Below are 22,871 nucleotides of genomic sequence, written 5' to 3' on the forward strand. Positions count from 1 at the left end.
AAACGCGCTGAAATACATCAGATGCATCCTGCTGCCACTCTGTCAGGTTTTGTTTGAGTTCTCACCTACGCTCCACGTTTTCTAATCACAAACCTCTCTTTTTTTGTTTTTCCCTTCTCAGGTACTACTTCAAGAAGGCGAGTGATGAGTTTGAGTGCGGTGCAGTGTTCGAGGAGGTGTGGGAGGATGCCACTGTGTTGCCCATGTATGAGGGCAAGGTCCTGGGCAAGGTGGAGAGGATGGACTAAAGGCCACTTTGTGCCAACCAACTAATGCCCTTCCCCCCCACCCAACCAAAAGCTAAATCACTTGAGCAAGAGACTGTAATTTACAAGAACACTCTGGACTCCTTTTTTTTGTTGGTTTCTTTGTTTGTTTCTTTTTCTTAATATTAAGCTAAACAGAGTTAATATATCCAGCACAAGAGGAGCGATTGAAGGAAGACGAGCCAATGAAGTATGCCGAACACAGAGGAGGCGCTGCCCCTCCCCGACTTTCTCAGCCAATCAGCCTTAGAAACACAAGGGAATGACAGACCAATCCAAGGATGACGATGATGATGACCGGAGGCCAGTGGCGGGCGCGAGACCCCGCCTCTTCTTGAATATAACCACTGAAGATGTAGATGACTGTTGTCTTGTGATGTGTGACAGACTGATGGACTTGCAGGAGGCGAATGCGCAGCGCCACCGACCTGCTCTTAACATTACACTCCAACATCGTTACAAAAACGTCCATACGTGTGCATATACATACATGCATATATGTATATATACATGTATTATATATATAGATGCTTTTTGTCATGAGTTGAAAGTTTTTATTAAGTATTTATTGAAAATGACCTTCCCCCTGTTGTCCCCTCCCCCGAGTCTTCTTAAACCTGTGTTCCTCGCCCTCCCCTTTTTTACAGCCAAAGGGTAAGCTGCTTTGAATGTTGGGAGAATACTGTGGTGATATAGTTTAGTGTTCTAAGTTACACAGAGGACGTGATGCTAGCCTAGCACTTCCTATAGCCTTGTAGCCACGTCTGACCCAAACTTAGCGGTGGTCTTGTCCGAGGCGCACTCCCTCCACTCTTTTAATGGTCAATCCCAGTCTTATATGCTGCTGATAGTTTATAATAAGCAAGTTTTTCACACTAGCATTTCCTCTCCCTCGTCCTCTCGGCCTCCCTCCCTCCCCCTCCTTTTCGCTTTGTCTCGAGCGACAAAGTTCAATCTTTTTTGTTGTGCCTTTGTTTGTAAACCAGGCATTGCACAGGGATGGGGGGTAGAAGCCGTTGTAGATTACACACAGAGACGAGACCCGGAGCACAAGTTGCACCACCTAATAATGGCAGTGTTTACAGCCCCCACACCAAAACGACTTGTGCTAACGAGAACCAGTTTGGGTCACCGAGAACGACTTCTTCGAGGAGTTCAGCTAGCGTGTCAAAAAAGACAAAAAAAAAAAAAAAGACAAAAAAAAAGTGAACGTTGAAGAATTATGGCTCCAATATCTTTTGAATGTTGTTACAATAACACCGTATATAGCAGAGCTCCTGTATACATTGTAATTATGCATTCTGAAGTATGGATACCGACACATGTGATGCACACACACACAAACAAAACACGTACAAACACACGATCGCTGGTGTTTTATGAGTACAGCACCTGTGCCTACATGGATGCCATACCATGTGCTACCCTGTTTCAGGGTTTTAATATATATCCCTTGGTTTTCAGAAGGGTTTTATGTTGAAAAGATATTTTTATGCTTTTAATATCCTGTAATCATGTTTTGGTGTTTTGTTTTTACACCACAGCCTTTTTTTTTTGTTTTGGTTCATTCTATCTAAACTGTAAATTATACATTATATAAAGAGTTTCATTTAAAGATTTACATGGACCTATAATTATTGTAATTATTGAGAGATGTAGCCTTTATTAAAGTTTTATATTTTTCAAATGAAAACTGATGTGCTTGGAACTGCTTCTTTCCTGACTCAGAATAGCTTATTTTTATTGCTGCGCTGTGAAATAGTCATTTTCACAGCGTAGCCATATTTTTCAGACAGTTATTTAGACATGATACAAGTTGACTGGAGTGTTTTGTCCACTTAAAGAAAATTACAGTGCCACAGTTGGTCTGGGACATGTGGTAATGCATAAACAGGGGCTGTTTTTACACATGAACCTCGGACAGTGTGAAGGGAATTAGGTCGGGACATTGTCCAAGTTGCTCTGTCTCACACAGCAGGAGAACGTCTGCTTCTGATGCGGACTATACTATTTCTAGTCAAGTATACTACTAGAAATACTCTGTGGGTTTTTTGTTTTGCTGGTGTTTTTTTCTCAGTGTGTGCTGCCTGAGTAAAACGTGCAGGAGGCAGCACGTTGCGGGCCTTGTCGTTCGATAAGAAGTCAGTTACCTGCTCTATTCTCACATGGCCTTTGTACCTGAAAGCTGGCAGGTCAAAGAACATGTAATAGGCGTTCCCATTGACTCAGACATTTAGCAATCTCTCAAAGAGATCCTCCTTTTAATATCTTGAAAATGGCCATATATACATAACTTAGACACCGGGCTTCTTGAAGCTGTGCTCATCGAAAAACTTTTAAATTGTCGTATAGTTTACCATTTCTACCCCAGAGACCCCTTCACAGAAACCAGGCGGTAACTGTTAAGAAAGTGAAACCACTCCAAGAGTTCTACTGTAAATAAAACGGGTGTAGAATTTGTTGTGCTTCATTTCAGTTGAATTACATTTTAGCATCTGTTGCAGTCGAGAGTTGTGAGAACTGGTTAACATCAGCGTTCGGTTCAAAGTTCCCCCACGCCCAAAGGTCTTCATTTTGGCCTCACAGACATGAAACTGTCATCGACTGAGTTTCTAGATGTTTTTGAGGTGACAAGGTCAAAAGGTAGCCTTAGGCTCAAGGTTTTAAAATCGCCCTTCAGGGCGTTTGAGTCACCTTGTAGTTTAACACTTAACAGATTCTAGTCAGAGACCTTTGTTGCGTGTCATGGCTCTGCATGTGAGGTCAGGTCAAATGTCACACTCAGGTCTTGGTAGTTTTCCTTCCTGCTTTTGCTCTTCGACTAGAAATAGAGCAAATGTTACTTAAATAACAACCAGTGCTGGATAAAAGAAAATGTCACCTCATAGCACCGTACAGTTAAATGATGATGGCAGGATTCCAATAAGTAGGCCGAGAGTGTGGAACCTGTTGTTAAATACTCACAAAAATGAGTCTTGACAGTTACCTGCCTTCTCTGTAACCTTCACGTCTCAGTAATGAAGAACATAAAATGTTGTTATCGCCATCAAAGAAGTACAGTATCGCAGCGCTGTGATCATAGCGCGGTGCAGACGGAAGGTGGAGAGGTGACTGAATTTGAGCCGAAAGTAAAACAAAATAAACATGTTATTCTTGCAGTCGCTTCTCAGACGCATCACTTCCAGGAGTTTCGAAAACCTAAAAGACACAATTTTTGTGCTGAAAATAAAATGCAACTTTGCTGCTAATTCACAGCGCAAACAGAAATCATTGAAAGCTTGTAACCTTTTGATGTGCTACAGACCCTCCGTGGTTAAATGTGTGAGTCCCGTATTCAGCACTTAAATGGAAGACATTAGGCATGGAAATGAGGGCATGGGCTAATTGGTCCTATTAAAGAGCAATGAGGACCAGCGCTACTCTCTGACAGTCAACACAAACATTAATGAAGCACTCTGCACCCCCCATCAGAGGGCCTAGTCATGTTTGCCTCAATTAACTGGCGTTATTTCAGCAGTGGGGGGAAGGAAAGAAATTATTTAACACCAGGAATAACTCGATGGTGGGGAACGCGTCTGCTATGTGCACACTCGCTCACTTGTTACAACTCAGTTGAAACTGTTGACATGAGCAGAGACTTGAAATGGTCAGAAAGGTAGCCACATAACAAAGATAACAACACTCATTACTGACAAGCTTTCACTTCTCATTAAATGATCTTCTCATTTTTCCCCCCTCTGCAGAAGGAAAACAGACAAAGCTCGCCACATCTGCGAGACACTGCTTTTCCTTTCCCAAAGCCCCTTTCTTTAAACGACATTTCTGCAGCTGAGCAGCAGTGTTGGGGAGTAACGGAATACATGTACCGCCGTTACGTATTTAAAATACAAAATATGAGTAACTGTATTCCGTTACAGTTACCGTTTAAAAATGTGGTATTTAGAATACAGTTACTTTATTGAAATAAATGGATTACACGGCGGTACTTTCCTGTTTCATATTGTGGCGGGTCAGGACTGTTTTGGTTTTGTTTGACAGCTACGTTCTGTTGTTCCAGGTGGCGGCGTTACGGTTGCCATGGTTACAGGGTGACGCTCTCTCGCGCCTTTTTTGTTGTTGTTGTGCTAAGCTAATAGGCAGAATGCTACCGGTATAGCTCTAAAGAATGTAGCATCATAGGCAGTGTAGTCCGTGCTGCAGGGAGAATGGACTGCCATACCCGTTATGTGTCTGTGAGCGAAGGAGGGAGTAAAAGGAAAAGTAGGAGCTGTCATCGAGCAAAAACGGGAGCTGGAAGCATGTAAATATAATAATAACCACTGCAGCCAAGAAGAGTGCCTGACGAGCCCAGTTGTAAGTAAACTATTAAGACTCGACTGTACACCGTGTTCGTGTTTTCCTCCAAAAACAATAAGCTCCGTTGGAGCAGCCTTTCAATGCCTCTCTCTGTCTCTCGCTAGCAAAGTTGACCCAGACAACAAAGTAAAGCTAGTTTTCAGCTACGAGCCGACACAGAACCCACCGTATTAGCCAGAGGTCCCTTTACTACGGTTCGGAGCCGCGGACCTTCAGTAACAGTAATAAATCACAGCAATAGTACATTCATGTAGTTGTAAACAGCATGATAATATATTAAGTAATCCAAAGTATTCAGAATACGTTACTCTCATTGAGTAACGTAACGGAATACGTTACAGAATACATTTTGGGGCATGTATTCTGTATTCTGTAATGGAATACATTTTAAAAGTAACCTTCCCAACACTGCTGAGCAGTTTGTATTTTTAACACCGCAAATAGCAGATTAATTCTCCAGCCTCATCAAAGGCACTGAGCTGTGAAACTTCAATACATAATCAATGCATTGCACACTCGCCCCAACCTTGAAATCGATTCCTCCATGCTCTAAACTCCACAATAAGGAACTGTCTGGAACGGGGCAGGTGTAAGCCTCCACCCTTCTACCCCCGCCCTCACCGACTCTTCCCAACTCTATTTTTACAGCTTCTTGGGGCTCCGGCTTTGAAGGGAAACCTATCCAGGAAAATTGCTTGCATTTTTCCCCACTGAAGCGCTGATAGATGGACATTGACTGTCGCATTCCCTCTCCTGCCCATCAGGAGCCCCTGCTTCTCTTTTCCCCTCCCTGTCATCTTCGCTCAGCCTTTCTATGACATTCCAGTCCTAATAGGTGCTTTGTCGAAGTGCTATGCAGGTTACATACGGGCTCTGAAGCTTCGGCTGTCACAGAAACTCGCCTTTCTTCTGCTGCTTCAGACTTCTTTAACTCAAATTTTAATTTCGTTGAAGCGTGCAACTCTTTCGGTATCTTTTCATCAGCGGGAAACTTTTCTGAGTTGTAACTCTGATTTTGGTTGGCAGCACTGCTTTCCTTTCCCGCCACCCTGTACGCCCTATATGTCCCATACGCTGGTACCTTCGTCGCCGTCTTTTCTCCAAACACTGGCATTCGTTTCTCCTTGCATTGTGGTAATTGGCATAGCACGGTCGGGGCTATTGTAAACATGCCTGTGTGAGACTGGTATAAAGAGGCACCAGTCACTCCCCAGGCTAAGCTAGTGTGTGAAGCAGGCAGGGGCTGCTGCCTATTGTGCTGGTGAAGCCTTTGTAGATTTGCAGTGGGCCCCATTTTAATCGCCTTCTCATACACCGCCTGCCGACTCGCTTTGCATATTTAATTGCCAGGTAAAATCATTTTGTCGACAATCCGTTTAATTATTTGATTGTACAGTAACCGTAAAGAGTGAGCGAAGGGAAGTGGAAGGGATAAAGGGGGATAGAGAGGAGGCGAGAGACAGAGCGAGAGAGAGAGAGCAGCAGGCAGCGGAGAAAGAAAAGGGGTCTGTTGCCAGAATAGACATCAAAGCCGTGCCTTGATGTTGATGTTGAATGGGCATTAATGGTTTCTGAAGGCAAGAGATTGCAGAGAGAAAAAAAAAAGAAAGAGAGAGAAGAAAAAATAAACCCTCCTTTTTCTCTGACAATCCCGCCAGCCATCTCAGTAAATGCATAAACACTGAAACCCGGTGCCAGATAGAAGGGGTTGAACAGAGAGAAAGAAAGTGAGAGAAGCCAGTTGGCTTGTTCACTTTCACTTTCATTTCCTGTAATGACTGAAGGGCGAGTAATGAAGAAGAGGTGGGTCAAATGGACTGATTGGAGGTGATTAGGAGACTGTCAGCACATTAAACCTTTAGGTTAAAAGACCAGAAGATTCAAATCAGCGTCTGCTCACTTATCACGAGTCACAAGGACCCAAAAGAACAATACATTGGGTTGCGTTTCATCCCGCAGCTAACTAATGTCCTCGCTTTTTCTTTTCCCGTGCACTGATTGTGCAAATCCATAAATGCAGGGAATCTTCTAAGGGAGCACTTTGACTGTTTGATCCACATTTTAGAACTTCAATAGACTGCAATCAAAGAAGTGGACGTAGCCCGCAGGTCTGAAGAGTGAAGCCAGTGTATACTGCTTTCCACCTGCATCCTTTAAATTCTCAGGAAGAGAATTTTCTGATTGCAAAAAGACGTCTGTACAGAAAGAGAGCGTGTTGCCCTTCCTGCTACTAGATTAATTGCCACAGTAAAGATTTTCTGTAGAGTTGAGTGCTAATTTCAGGAAGCTTCTGCGACACAGTTTGATGTGTAAAGATTGTTCCCATTTAGACTAAACTGGATAAACAGCGCATGCTTTAGGGTGTTGTTACATTGTGATTGACAAGTCACTCCCACAGCAACCTGTCAGTCAGGTTTTAGGCACTGCAGTGCCTATCATGACAATGCTTACATTTAAAATAGCCCTGAATAATTTTTTGTTTTTTTGACTGTGCTTTTTTTTTAAAACTCACAAGTGTGTTTTCAGTTCAGCAGGGTTGACAGAAAATGTCAGTCGCTTGATTTTCTCAAGACAAGCTCAGCATCTTAGTCGATATCACAGCTAATGTAAAATTAGATGTAGGTGTATGTATATAAAATGCAGTAGAGTATAATTCAGAAGGATCCGGTATGGCAAAAATGTTGCGCACCTGTTGCAGAGGAGACTACAGTTGTGCCTCCTAACTTTAGTCAGCTGCAAAGCCACACTGACACAAACATAAGCCCAGGAATGTCAGCTAGTTTGCCTTGTAAGCGACTGTGATTGTGTTCCACTGGTGTTAGGGCTGGTATGAAATAGCAGCTACAGCCGCAAACTGTAACCTAATAGGGTTAAAACAGTTATGGCATTTTTAGATTAGAGTATTAATCTCTTTCTTTAAGTATTTGACATTACACCTGATTTCAAAAAATCAAACGAGCAGCAGCCACTTATGTGCACTCACTGCTGACCGTCACAGCTACCTAGAATATACAAGGCCCTCTTATATCCTTCAGAACAACCTTAATTCATGGCACAGAAAGGTGCGTTGCGCCATAATGACTTAAATATTGTCTCACAGTTGTCAGCTGCACATCCATGATGGCAATCTTCCATTCCACCGCATCCAAAGGTGCTCAATTGGACTGAAATCTGCTTACTGTACAGCTAAGTTAAAGTTTTGTATTTTTTTAAAATTTCATTTTGGTTTTATGGTTTTAATTAACTTTAGTGAACTTTAGTAAACTGGTAATTTCTCAAAAACTCTATGTGTGACCTGTTTAAAACTAAACCTTTTGGAGAAGTTTGCATTAACCTCCTAGGACCTGGCGTCCACATATGTGGACATTACATTTTTGGACGTCTAGACCAAAATACTTAATTTTTTTCTACAAGGGCCTGATATCCACTTATGAGGACTATACTGCCACTGTTCTATCAAAATTTGATACAAATGTCCTCATATGTGGATCTCATTTTTCTCAAAAACAAAACTTAGGTAAAAAAAAAAAAAAAAATCTGGTAATTCTTTGTTTTTACATTCGTTAGGTCCCAATCAACCCAAATAGCAAAGAAAAATTTAAAATGCATGCCATGAAAGAGTTCGGGTCTTAAATTTCTATGCTTTACTGCTGACGGCTGAAAAAGTGGGTGAATGTGAAAGCATGTAAGAAACCACCGAGTGTGCAGCAGCAACAAATTTAAAATCTTGCTTTACTCATTTAGAAAAAGCAATCAAAATAAACAAATACGATTTGGGGATTTTTGTTTCTACAGCTGGCAACATTTACACACTGGAAATGATATGAAAGTAGGAAGATTTTGGCATCAAGTCAGTGGAGAAAAAAATACGAGACTACTTCCTCTGCAGGACTTAACAATGCAACATTTGCATTCGTGAAACACCCCAAACAGTGGAAGCTGTCCTCGCTGCTGTCACCAAACACCTGAATGCTGTCTCGTGTTTCATGATGTGTGCGGTGGGACTTGGCTTTTGCGTGTGAACGGTCCAAGCTAGCAGCTTTAACTGCAGCTTACCTCTGAAATTCATCCAAGACCACCTTGATCCTCTTTTGGCTGGCACTGTCGGAGATCTCTCTCTGTCTCTCTTCCAGTCTGTCTGTCTGTCTCTCTCACCCACTCTCCTCTTTTCTCTTGTTGTCAGGTTTGCTTATCTTCCCAGCTTCCCTGAACTATCTTGTTTCTCTGTCATTCTACTATGAGGGTGATGTGTGTGTGGGTGATGAGGGTGTTTCTGTTATCTGGAGGAAATATTTCAATTCAACATAACCTTGACTAGCAAGTATGCCTGATGAGCAAGTACATAGCCCTACTTTATTTACTGACTTAACCAGACCCAAACAAATCCTGGTATGTACGATGATGTGAGAAAGACAGGAGGCTAGAACGAAAGGGAATTTTTCTTGACTGTTGATACAATCCTTTTTTTCTAGTTAAATAATAAACTGATAGCCCAATGACACCCAGATTTATAGTTCATTAACTACCTGCAAGCAAATACATTTTCAGGAAAATACAGAAGCCTTAACGCAATCTGTAAGCAAGCTGGAGGTGTCAGAGTCCACTTCAACTGTGCTGATGTGCTTCATTGGTACAGCCAACCGCATTTTTAAATAATCTATCTAATTAAAGGGATAATGAACTTTTGACAATTTTGGGGAGAATCGGGTCGGGATATTTCACAGTTGTTCTACTCACGTGGAGCACTTTAGATGCACGACTGGGAATAGTCTTTGCGCTCTATGCCAGGATGCTGCCAGAATAGAGCATGCACACAATCCCCAATTTCTAGTAGTGAATGCACTATAATATTAGCTGCCCCACTCACTCTTTGCAACAAACTGACACCAGAGAAAAAGAGCTGCTGACATTTTACGTGCACCTCTGTCGGATAAGTCCCAGAAAAGTTCAGGAGTGCATGAGATAAAACATTTTGTCAGACAAATTTGCTGTCCAAAAAGTCGTATTCTGGTCTAAGAAAATTAAAAAGCTGATTCAACAGTTCTACAAAACAGCAAATGATTAGTCGCTTGATGGACCAAAATAGCTACTAACCAACTTTTCTGGAAGTTTGGGCCTCAAAGAATATCCTTTATTCGCTACTGGTAAAGTATGGAACTTTTTGTCCTTGTGAGAGGAACTTGATATATTTCTTTTCTCTGAATTTCTGGAAGCCTGAACCTTAAATGCAATTACAAAAATTCTCCAGAATTTTTTTTGATGGCATTAATGATCTCTTTCTGTGCCTGCAGTAATCACAAACTCAAAGAAGTGTATAGCAGCTTTCCGGCCCACTCGGCTCTGATTTAAGAGCATTCTTTTTGGATGGCATTCGTTCATTTATTTTGGGCTCATCCATCCGTCTCTTTCCCTTTCTCTCTACCTGTGCCAACTCTGTGTCAGCGGTGGATAGGCTTTGTCTATTTTGTCTAACTATCCCCTGTTGGGTCTCAACCACCCCCAAGGGAAGCCTGTGTTCTTTGGGCAAGATACAGCTTCGGGCCAAAACCACTGTCAACAAGGGGAACAATTTGGCTGGCTAGGGCCATATTTACAGATTGGTGAGCCACAGCTCCATTTAGCAATGTTCTTTCGTCAGTAAACACCACAGGACGGTATCTTTCTCAGATCTCAAAAGCAGAAACAGATAGAATTATGCCATGCGGCCCAAAGTTGGTCTACTCTGACCGCTGCTTGGACCGCCATTGTTTAGAAGTTCAGAATGCCCAAATGATCCGATAACACAAGTTAGTCATGGCACGTAACGTTGTCCACATTCCTCAGTGACCGAGGAATGCAGTCCCTCGAAAGGCTTCGCCTGTGGCCTCAGTTTGGAGGGTGTGTGGTGTATTTTGAATCCGTTGGACTCTTTTCTTGTACCATCCTGAATATTGGGAGGCACTTTTCTAAAAATACTATGATTAAGGTATTGTGGTTTTTCACATGAACGCTTGACTCAAACTCCCTTAGGGACACTGTACATATACAAAGTATGTTAATGTGTCAATACATGGCAACCCAGAGTCTTGTTATCACATTGGCCTACATTACACAGTGGGCAGATTGGTATGCAAACAGAGAACTGGTTTGGAGTTTGGGGTCAGAAAAGGCTTTGAAGCTAAACATATTCTTACAATAAAGACATATTTGGGATGGATGCGACCCATAAACCAACACCAGTCTGTCGCCTATGAAGTCTGGTCATGAATTGGTGGTGTAGACAAGAAGGAAAATGTCAGTCCTTTACGGATAAAGGCTGCTTCTGTGATTCTAGCAGCGTTTTTGGTTGACAAGTAATTGACAAGTAATCACTTGTAGAAAATTGTCTTTGCTGTAAGTGTAGCAGAAAAGCTGACTCAGATGTCTGTGACAATTCTCATTCGCTTGTCAAGAAGCCATTAAACTTTAGCAACAATAAAACTGCGGTCTCTTGGACAAGACTCGCTACATTGTTGCTGTTGCGGTTGTTGTTTTGTTTGTCTTGCAGACAACTCACAATGTCTTTTTCTTCTTTTTGTTTCTCTTGCTCTTTTTGTACAAACAATAGACTGTATATAAAAGATGGACACAGCCCACTGGTTTGATGACCTGCTTGAAATGATCATCTTTGCTGTTGCCATCTTGCTCATAAGTTTTTTTTTTCTTTTCTTTATTTTTCTGGTTGTTATGTTTGAAAAAACTGGGGTGGTCTTGCATTTGAGCACTAGATAGAAACATGTTGACAATTATGGTCAGAGCACTGGTGTCATTAAAGATTTTGCATCTTTTATAGCCACAGAAGAAATAAATGAATCACAAGTGGAAACAAGTTTGTAGAATATCTTCAGCTCATGGAGCGAATCTGTCAATAGCCATAAAACCCAAACTTTCTTACCCAAAAAGCACCAGACTTACTCGATAAGTCTGAAAGAAAAATGTTAACAGCTTGAGAAAAGTGCTTCAAGGCAGAGGAGGTGTGAGAGACGTGTATGGCTGAAAACAATTAAAATTTATTCAGGTTATGAAAACCCATATATTATGTTTCACTTGCGTGAGAGAAAAGGGGTCAAAGATGTGGACTCTTCCACTTCTCTATAGATATGGCAGTCCAACCTGGTTTTCTTCTGCTATCATCACATTACTACTATGGTTTTGGCTTGTTCTTCGCATATGTATACTCACACATTGGTTGTACTACCTGTCACTGTTTCTGTTTTGTTGAGCTGTTCAAGATGGTAAGTGGTTTTGGCTAAAGTTACTTTTAAAAGGTAACTTGTTACATGGTAACAGTTCTGAGAGCTGAAAATAATCTGTTACATTGTTACCAACTGAAAAAGTAACTCACTGGGGTTTCTTCTGAATTACCAACAGTTAATGCCCCTTCATGTGTTGGTGGATTTTGTTTTCATCCATCCGTTCTCTTCCCCATATGGAAAAGAAATAGTGGCCACTTTCATGAGTAAATCATATAAGGCTTACATGATTTACTCATGAAAGTGGCCACTTTCTCATTACTTTCATATATTGTTTTAGTAAGTATCCAAAACATACAAGTTTCATTATATAATTTATCAAGGGATCTTATATCTGTTTTTACTCTTGTATGCTTTTCATACAAGTTTCACACAAGACAGATACAAACTTTATATGATTTATATATATCTTTTCCATATGGGTCCGCTTATCCAATTCAGGGTCATGAGGAGCCTATCCCAGCTGCTATAGGGGGAGAGGCAGGGTACTCGCTGGACTGGTTGCAAGTGTATGGCAGGACTAACAAAGAGAAACAGACAACCATTCACACTCACATCTATGGGTATTTAGAATTTTGAATGTACCTAACCTGTGGGAGGAAGCCAGAGTACCCAGCGAGAACCCACACAAACGCAGGGAGAACATCCAAACGCCACACAGTGTTGATGGATTTGAACTCGGGACCTTCTTGCTTTGAGGCAACGGTTTTATTGTTTTTGCTAACATACACAGACAGACAGCCATTCATACCTATGGCTTGTTTAGAATCACCACTTAATCTAACATACATGTCTTTGGACTGTGGGAGGAGGCCACAGTACCCACAGAGAACCCACACCAACACAACAAAAACATGCAAACTTGACGCAGAAGAGCCCCAGCCCGCCTGTGGATTCAAACCGGCAACACAACTTACCACCATGTGGTTGTGTTATTTATCAGTTGCACATAAAGGAGGTTACCATACTGCTTTTGCTCTTAGAGCTTTGATGTCGTATTCACGGCGGTGGATTGCCGTTCCTCGACTGAGCACAGTTTGCTCTTTAATGTCATGTTCTTGCCCCTTTGTACAAAAAATTAACAGTAATTGTCTCTCTCCCCAAGACGAGGATTATATACTCGGTTGGGGGCATGGACAAAGACAGCTGCAGTCACCATGGACGAGAAGTCATTCCTGTTATTGTTCTTTGAAGTCCACATGAAGGACATATATTTGGAGTCTCTGTGGATGAGTCCTCGCGGTCGTAGAAATTAGTAGGCACCATCTGATGAGGAAAATTTATGTCCCACAGGCCCAAGCAAACCTTGGCAGAGTCATACATGCAAAAATGATTGAAGTTGTAGATGACTCTGTCATTTTTGTCGTCTCTTATGTATGCCGTAAGGTCAAGCAATGGCTGCATCAGTGTACACAGAACAAACAAGGTTGTTGTTTTTTTCTATTGATCCATCATGCAGAAGACAGAAGAACACAACTCATCGATTAGTAACTAGAATATGAGTACTAAATTTAGTACAATGCATTCCTTTCAAATGTAATGTTACTGCAGTAACACCTCCCTTGAACACTGTTCATAAGTAGCATAGAAGAACTAAACACTGATGCGGTCACGTTCTAGATTTACAAGTCAAAAAACTTTGTGTTCCAAGATCCTGAGAAAGAATCTGCAGCAGCGACCGAACGTTGTTGTCCGTACATGTTGTCTTGCTTGGGTGTGGCTGCCTCAGAAAATATTGAACTGCGCTTGTTTTTAGAAACTGGGGAATTTCTCTGCTTTCATCCTAAGACAGCCATAGTCCTTCAGTGTTGTGCCTCACACATACCTTCAGGTCCGCAGTCCATTCCCCAGACGGCTGTGGGAAATGTGGTGAGGCCACTCTGGGTTTGGAAGCCTCCCAGACACCACAGGGATAAAAAAAAACAAAAAAAACCCTCTGTCATGTGATGCAGTCACGTGATTCTTGCGGAACTAGAGTCCAGCGAAGAGGGGAAAGACCGGGCAACAAGTGATTTTCATCAACTTCCTTAATATTATAATCTACAAGAAATTCTAGCACCCACAGATTTGATCCTGGTTTAACAGTTCCATGACACTTTCATCTTCTGTCTTTTGCCTCACACTTAAGATTTAACTTGTAAAAAATCTAAACTTACCTTTTAAATTGATTTTATCACTGATTTTCATCATCCAAAACAAGTTAAGCCACACTAAGAGTTTACACATGCCTAAATGAACCTCTGAAAGCCACCTGCGTTGCGAGCCCTCAAGCCTGACTGTTTCCCACCCTAAACACTCTGCCTGGCAAAGCTCAGGGCTTAGCCACCATTGTTTACTCTTTACCCACAGAGCCCAGCACCTGTTAGAGATTGAGTTCTACACAACCCAGCTGCAAGCCATTTTCATCTAACACCCAAGAAGATAACTACCCCTGAAGCACAAACGATTAGGCTAATCGGCCTTGATGATGGGAAGGGACTAAGTTGGATGAGAAGGTAGAAAGTTGTGTGAACAAAATGGTTGTCTCTGAAGGAATCTTTCTTTGTCCAAACTAGACAACAGTCTTTTAATGAGGATTGCAGTGGCGCTGTCTTTTCTGGTTGATGTTCCTCGTCTCTCGTGTAACTTACTGATGGACCAGCATGGACTCCTTAGTTTAACGAGAGGCCACCATAGTGAGGAAATGGATCTGCAGTCAGCAGGAGCCCAGAGCAGCCCTGAGTGATTTTTTTTCTCTCCTTTCTGTCGCCACTTTGTCCCTCTTCTCCTTTGCTTTTCACACACAGGCAGTTAAGTTTCCCAATGCTGTGATTCCTCTACCAACATTCTTTGTTCTTGTTTTTGTTTTTTCCCTTTTCCTTTAAGTTTATTCTCTCTCGCCCGCTTTCTTGCGGGTTGGTTTTGTTGGGTGAGGAGGTCGAGGCTGGGGGTGGAAAACAGAGAAAGGGTGGGAGCGGGGGCTGCATTTCCAGCTTTATGACTAACCACATGTGTTTCTAGGTCTTAGTATTTACATGTTTCTCATGGAAAAGAGGGCGGTGGAAGAGGATGACGGAAGAAGAAAGACAGGCATATGGTTCTTGTTTGTTGAATTAAATTCAGAGCCGGACTGTTTGTTTCCTGCGATGAGCAGAGGGAAGTACGTTGGCCTAATCATCTTCAAATCTGACTTTCCCCCTGGCATTTGATGGAGTCTTCCTTAATGTGGGATATTTGGATTAGATCATATACATGTATGTATATCTTGTTGAAAGCACCAAAAATTTAGGTTGTCACTGTTGAAAGACATATTTTAGTTTTACTGTGAAGTCAACATGTTTTCTTATCATGAACTCTCATTGCTTCAGTGTCTTTTTTTCGCTCTCTGGCTCAAGTTCAGCGGTTCACACTCCCCTGCTGTAATCCTTTCACTTGCCTTGGGCACCTCAAATTGCTGGCACTGGCCTTGCCATTAAGGAGCCTTCATGAGAACCACACACTTTTCTCCTCTCCTTCTTCCTCTCCTGTGTCTGAGGTGTATCCACACCAGTCGGTGGTGGTCCAGTTGCCTTGTAGGAGAGGTAGCGAGTCGGGGCGTGGGAGGCATTACTTTCTCCCTTTGTGCAATTGGCTTGTTATCTGCCGAGGACCAGACTTTACATGCATCAATTGTGGGAGGTAAAGATCTTGGATGCCTGGTTTCGTTTGGAAGTGCAGCCTTGAGCATTCCAGGTGTTGCAAAAGTGTTTGGAAAGCTGCGTGATTTACCCTTTTCGCCTTTACCTACTGCACTTCACCTGCAGCAGTTTATGATTCAAAGTTCAAGATCCTTAAATCAAACCAGATTTCCTCTTTAAGTCGTAACCTCTCTTAACCGTGTGGCTGTTTTGCATCATTTATCAAAATCAATACTTTTATTGCTTTTTATTGAGTTCTCACTTTATCATTGTTAGACATCAAAGCACAAATAACAGTCAACAAAAGTCATCCGTTCTCGATTACGTGGGACTGACACTAAATAATTTCACTACACATGGTTTTGATGTCTGAAAAGCTTTCATTTGTACAAGTGGCTTTCAGATGAAGTGGAAATGTGTTTTTGGACCTAAGCGAGAGAAAGTTTGTAATTAAGAAATCATTAATATATCCATCAGTGTGTCGGGAGAGCTAAAAAACAAAAATGTGGTATATTTACTGTTTCAGGAGAGTCTCTTTCTTGAGAGAAGTGGTGATGGGCTTGTTCTGGCACGTATGGTTACGCCTGTCTTTGTTGCCTTTGTTAGTAAAGCTTGTTCAAAAGAGGGCTAACACACTTACAAAAAGGCATATGTTTGTTTTTAAGATATTGATGAGAAGCAAAAGCTGTATGATGCATGGCAAAGTTGCAGTCACATTTGTCAGAACTGTATGCATGAAATTATTGCAAAACTTCTAATTCGAGACGAGAATAAAACACAGATTTCGCACCTCCTAAAAATATAGTTCTTTAAGCAAGTATTTTAGTTTGGCTTCAAAATTTAGACAGTATAAAATTTATAGCTTCTGATACTGAAAGGCTTGTGTTATCTTTAATGACCAGCAGGTGGCCTCTTTTAATTTTATTAATTTTTACTAATTAGCAGGTGTTTGTGCAATGCACATCTACATCCATCCTTTATATACAGTCTTTGGCTGACTATTGTGGGAAAAGCCCTAATAGGTCATTGCCGATTAACTGTACATTGTTTCCAGGTGTAAAATACTTACCGTAATTTGAAAATGATGTACAGTCTACACTCAGTTAAGCTCTAAATCTGCAATCATTTCAACTTGTCAAAGTTTCCGTTTTTGGCAATGACAGTAAAATCTTTTGGACCTGATATGGAACCAACCTGGGACCTATTTCACTAAATTTGCAGCATGAGATGATTCTCCTCATTTTGACACATTCACAAATCAAAACAACAATCAAAATTTGTGAACAGTGATTTTCATCCATGCACATGCGATGCTTATTCTGCTGTTTCTAATGATTGTTTTCGGGGTATCTGGCAGGGTTAAACATCTCCGTGCTCACAGTTGAAAGAACGTGAGCATGCAGAAAGATCCACGATGATTGAAAACAGATGATGACATGTCAGGCTAACAAATGTGGTACCAACAGATGTAAAAGGGAAAAAAAGAAGAAGAATTTTGAGCTTCTCACTGATAACAGGTGAATGACTTTGCCTTGTTTGAATTAAAGTTGTGAAAATTCATGTAGTGTTGGTTAATAGCAAATATCTCTTCCATTACTTTAACAGAGCTGATACAGAAAAGGATAAAACGGTGCGATGAAGCTGGCCCAAGGGCCACAACTAGAAGGACAAGTGTTACCTCTGATGAGGTGAAGTAAACACCTCAGATTACAGCCCAAATCAGCTTTCCACAGTTAAAGTAGTCGACACATTAACTGTTCAGAGGAGACTATCGGGCCTTCGTGGCTGATACTGCTGCAAAGACACCACTGCTGACGAAGAACAAAGAAACTGGAGTGGACATCTGTGCCAGGGAAACATGCACTTTGGTCTTTTGGTCTAATTTGAGATTTCATGTTATAGATGCTGCGTCTTTGTCTTTATTAAGTCATTATTATGACTGAAACACCAAAATTTGGGAAGTATTATACTGCTTTAACTAAATTTATAAAGCAAATAAAAATACATGTCCAAAATAATACTTTCTTATTTGAACTACAATTTGGGATTATTTAAAATCAATTTGAGAGACTGAAAGAAAAAAGTAATAAATCCTCAAACAGTGATGTGAAAAAATAGAATTTAAAAAGTAAGTGCATCCCGTGATTTAGCAGCGAGTGGAACCACCTTCAGCAGCAACATTGAGGTTTGTGGGCATTCGCCTATTTACAGCCCATGCCAGAGGATTTCAAGTTTAGGTCTGGACGTTCATTGCAACACCTTGTTTCCTTTCATTTTAAGCCATTCTGTTGTACTTTTGTTGGTGTCTATGGGATAATTATCTTGTTGCATGATATCCACCTTAGAACTGAAGAAGCTTCTCGGAGGAGAGGTGAAACGTCTTCAAGTAACTTAAAGAAGTCCAGACGCTTTTCTTTGCAAGCTCCTTTGACTACGATGACCTGGATGACTGAGAACCTTCACAGACATGTTGCATGATATCCTGTTATACTTTGATACTGAGAGGAGTTCATAGTCAATGGCTGCGAGGTGCATAGCTCCTGTGGCTGCGAAGCAAGCCCAAGTGTGTTGATATGCTGTATTTAGAAATCCCAAGTCATCCAAGAGACTTAATCTCTACAGCATGTCTGCCTTTTACCTCCTAGTCTCCTGCTAGCTGGAAGTCCTTCTCCACCGGGAGGTGTTATTCTGCGGCAGGTAAAATTGGACTGTTTCATAGGTGTTGCTTGAGCTTTACCTTTGAAATGAGTTAAGTAATCATGCCTGTCCTCCTGTGTTTGTTAGGTGGTTCAGCTGTAACTCAGCAGAGCTGCTAGTCCTCTAGTCAGGACTAGCCGCCCTGTGTAACAACCCTTTTGGGTTATAGCACCACTAGGGGGGGTTGCCCAACTATTGTAATAGCTATGGGGGTCTCCTAGTGGGTGTGTGTTGTTAGCGGCAGCCATTCCATGCTGCTCATGTTCCATTCTCCAAGAAAACACCTTACTGTTGTAACAAGCTGGCGAGGAAGGAGCGGCTAGCAGGTCCAGCGAGCGTGTGGTGTGGGGGTTAGCTGAATAACCCGAAGCCAGTCGGTTAAATCCCATAACAAACCTTTATTCGCCGTCAGCAACATTACACTTTATAAGCCAGGTCTCCTCGGCTGTACTCGTCCGAGCCTACATGCGCGGGGATTGGTATCGCCAGCGCCAGCTTGTTACAACAGTAAGGTGTTTTCTTGGAGAATGGAACATGAGCAGCATGGAATGGCTGCCGCTAACAACACACACCCACTAGGAGACCCCCATAGCTATTACAATAGTTGGGCAACCCCCCCTAGTGGTGCTATACAGTGTTGGTCAAGTTACTTGAAAAAAGTAATCAGTTACTAATTACTGATTACTTCCCCAAAAAAGTAATCCTGTTACTTTACTGATTACTTATTTTCAAAAGTAATTAATTACTTAGTTACTTAGTTACTTTTTAAAAACACGATTTACAACCTGAATAGGTGATAAAACAATCGATCTTCCAGCCCAATTCTACTTTTTCTGCATAATCCATCATACAAAATGTAATCAAATGGAAAAGTCTCTTTTTTAAAACTTGTTTTATTAGTTTTAATCTTTTAACTTTATGCATCAAGCAAAAATGTAATTATCTGCAACATTCTCTGACTGGAAGAAATTTGTTTAATATTTAAACCTATTTTCTGCACATTCCAGCACATAATTTTTTTTGTGTGTGTTTACACTCAGTCTTTCAAATAGATGCAAGTAAAACACAGCAGAAAATAAATAAAGTCAAAGACTAGCGGTCCTGTTGCTCTATTTTCACCTGTAAAGCAGGAGTAAGTTAGGCGGAGGTTTACCCTGGTGCAGGTGTGCAGCGGTCAGTGGAAGAATCCGCGAGTTTCTCTGTGAGTTTCCCATTACGTCGTAGCTACTCGATGCTTGTTTGGAAGTTTAGGGGGTTTTTTCGCTGTAAAAAGAAGTTTTCTTCCCACGCACAACGGACACTAATGTTTTTGTCACTTTTTATGGAATCAAACTCAAAGTAAGGTCAGTACTTCCACGCTTTAAACGCTGCACGCTCATACTCTCTCCGTACTCGATATATGATCCATTGTTGATCTGCACACAGCTGTTGTCACAAACGTCGCACTCGCTTACGTCACTGTCATGAGACGTTCTCGCAAAAAATTCACGGTTTTAGTAACGCAGTAACGCAGCGTTCCTACGGGAAAGTAACGGTAATCTAATTACCGTTTTTGCAATAGTAATCCCTTAATTTGCTCGTTACTTGAAAAAAGTAATCGGATTACAGTAACGCATTACAAGTAACGCGTTACTGCCCATCTCTGGTGCTATAACCCAAAAGGGTTGTTACACCTGTTCTCAGACGTACAAGCATTTAAATAGAATTTGTCTTGCAAACTGAAAAGTTGTCTTTAACTTACTTACTTATTGCTCTAACCTGCACTGTGGGAAGATGTTACTGCAGCCTGAGTCATTCCTTTGTGATTAACTTAATTTCTTAAGTTTCCATAGTTAAAAAAAAAAGTGGCTTGACTAGCAACTACATATACACATGAGGACAGAAATGTGCAAAAGTTAGTAACTTCAGTTATTGCAATATATAATATTCAACAAGTTTGTTCAAGATGCTTGCTTGTCTGGTTGTTATTGTTTAAACGACTCCAGTCACTGGAAAATTACCGTATAAAACAATAGAACTATAAAGGCATGTCAAAACTCAGCCGAACATCAAAGAGACGTGTTCATTCAAAACAGTTCAGCACCAAATGAGTCACAGGCATCTTTCAGGAGGGATGGCCTGCGGTTTGTCGAAATGGGACGCTGAAAAGGCAAACAGATTATTTATTCATGTGTTGATTTGGTGGTTGTTTTTGTCCCTCTTGTCACACTTCCATTTCAAATGTCAAAGGACCTCATTTGGGCTGTGTCAGAATGCACCATGCGGAGACAGGGAAGAAGTTGTCAGTCGCTCTCGTGGATAGAGACGGCATTTTCAGAGGATCCAAGTTTAGCATTAGCCTTAGCTGTAAACTCTTTGGGATCCCTTCATGAATATGGACCGAGTTGAGATCCTCATCTATCGCTTGGGATTGTTAGAAGTGCAAAATGAAAGTGAATGAGAGCATGTGCAGCGAGCAGAGGTGGGCGGTCATATGCGATGGCGGACGAGCGCAAGCCAGGAAAGATATTCAACAGTGCTTTATTTGCCTGGGTGTAGGCTGATGTAAACAAACACAGAGCTTATGCGAGCTTTTGATCTTGTGAACCGTGAAATCTTCCTGCTGAAAACAGGAAAATTAGGCCTCACTGTAGGGAGGGAGGAGGGGCACAGTGGGCAAAGGCTCATGGGAAAAGATATTTAATCTTGAGTCTGGAGTTCCAAGCTATTAAATGAACTTCCCCCTTCTGACTTAATTTGATACAGCTTAACACTGTTTTCCCAAAATGTTTAACCCGGAGGAACTCATAAGGATGGGTATTGGCAGAATTATTGTTCCCTCATCAAAGTGGTACAGTTGTAATCGAGCCCTTTGTAGTTTAATTGTCTTTATTCAATGGCATGTCCTCGTGGCAAAAGACCATTCAGAAGGGGCAAACTGTGGATAACGCGGCCAATAACCAGGCGATTAGTTCAGTTTCGTGATAGATGGGGCTCATAAAGAGAGATCTCACGGAGCAAAGCTGATTTTCATCAGACGGCCATATTCTCAAACTCAATTTTGTTGACACTGCAGTAGCAGCTCAAGGGCATGGGGGGTGGCGTGGGGCAGCTGGGTGATAAAAGGAGATGGAGGGGGGCTACTTGAGAGACAGAAAAGAGGGAATCAGTTGGTTTGCCCATGAGCTGCGCTTTTAATTTTTTCCCCCTCACGTAGCTCCCTGGTAGGATGTGTGAGTATGGTACAGAGGTGAGCACGCTTCCCTCCCTCCCCCCTGGAAAGCTTGTGCCCAAGAGCTATCCATTTGAACTTCAGTGAGAGGCAGCCTTCTTGTGAGGACTTGAAACAGGCATCTTTGGGAGGCTGTTAGAAGTGCCCAGGCATGCCTTCTTTATCTGATGTGATGTGAAGCTCACTTTTGTTTGATGATTTCATACATAGATACAAACTGGTATCCTTGGCTGGAAAAGAGTGAGAAAAAGGAGCAGAGAGGGGAAAGGAAGATGGAAAGACAAGACAGGTCTGACATTATAGCTGCACCACACCTGCTACAGAGTGTTGCTGAGCCAAGAGTAGAAGGCAAATAAGATTTAGAGGGAAAGCTCTGCTCTCCCCCACCAACAGTCACATATGTTGAAAGAATTACTAATCACTATAATCATTTGTCATCTCCATATGGGCCTTGAAATATCCCTTTACTAATGAAATTATACTGTAAAATAGCTGAATACAAATGCTTTGCTTTGTTCAGGCAGCTGCAAGACTTTGTGAGCTTTATCGATGACCTCCCCATCCAGTGACCGACCGAGACCGTGGCTTTGTAAGGAAACACTGTGACTTAAAAAGGAAAGGGGGAAAGGAAGTGAAAGGTACCCTGTTCTCCACAAACAGCCCAAAACAATCCAGAAGAATTCATTGCTGGGGAGTTTTGTAGCTTCACCAGTCAATAAAACAATTTACTGTGATAAATGAACTCCAGCTTGAACAACAGATCTATGAGTATGAAGGTTTTTCAGACAGTAAAAAGTCAGTTTTTCAATAAACTAAAAAGAAAACACAGCATTTAATAAATCTGGAAAAAATTTCTATCATTTGATCACCGCGACTTTTCGCTATAGAGAAAAATACCGTGTTGTCCTTAAGAACCAGGAACACACATTTGCATATATGCCATTAATATTTGTTCAATATATGTGAATGCTGATGTCGATGATGCATCATTGGAGTAGTCTGTTGCACAAATCATAGACTGAAATGATGTCCCATTGTTCCTAAAAATGGAGAAAGAGTCAAGCTCCTAGACGCCTCTGAGATTGATTGATTGATTGATTGGTAATTTATTTCAACATGTGAACAATATACAAGTACATTTAGAAAAGAAAATAAGAAGGAAAAAAAGAAAACTGTACAAATTACATACAAAAAAAATTATTAATTTACATGTTGAAAGGGAGTGGGAAGAAGTAATCACTTATTTAATCCCACCCCTTTGCCATAAATTATCAGTTAATATTTAGTCAGCTTCCTTACTGATATAATTTGTAATAAAAACAGTGAACAGATTTACATTGACACCGGTAACGACTCCAGGCCTAACCGTGTTTCTTACCCTATGTAGTTTTTTCTTCAACAGTTCTCCCAAATC

At 41.4% G+C, this 22,871-nt stretch overlaps 2 protein-coding genes and 1 long non-coding RNA gene across 8 annotated transcripts in view; 1 reads left to right on the forward strand and 2 right to left on the reverse strand.

Moving 5' to 3' along the window:
• The window catches only part of LOC146516242 (axin-2-like), a 100,287-nt gene extending 98,345 nt beyond the window's left edge, over nt 1–1,942 (forward strand). For all 6 annotated transcript variants that reach the window (XM_085164197.1, XM_085164198.1, XM_085164200.1 and 3 more), the window contains one exon: nt 122–1,942. In XM_085164197.1, coding sequence (XP_085020323.1) covers nt 122–248 — 127 coding nt within the window. In that variant the 3' untranslated portion in view covers nt 249–1,942. The remainder of the gene's footprint in view (nt 1–121) is intronic.
• Nucleotides 1–22,871, reverse strand: part of frmpd1a (FERM and PDZ domain containing 1a) — a 434,267-nt gene that overhangs the window by 262,410 nt on the left and 148,986 nt on the right. The gene's annotated exons all lie outside the window — the stretch shown is intronic.
• LOC146516241 (uncharacterized) overlaps nt 1–22,871 on the reverse strand; it is a 220,187-nt gene that overhangs the window by 149,945 nt on the left and 47,371 nt on the right. The window lies entirely within an intron of this gene.

The sequence above is a fragment of the Neolamprologus multifasciatus genome, chromosome 6 (genome assembly GCF_963576455.1).
Source record: "Neolamprologus multifasciatus chromosome 6, fNeoMul1.2, whole genome shotgun sequence".
NCBI lineage: Eukaryota > Metazoa > Chordata > Actinopteri > Cichliformes > Cichlidae > Neolamprologus > Neolamprologus multifasciatus.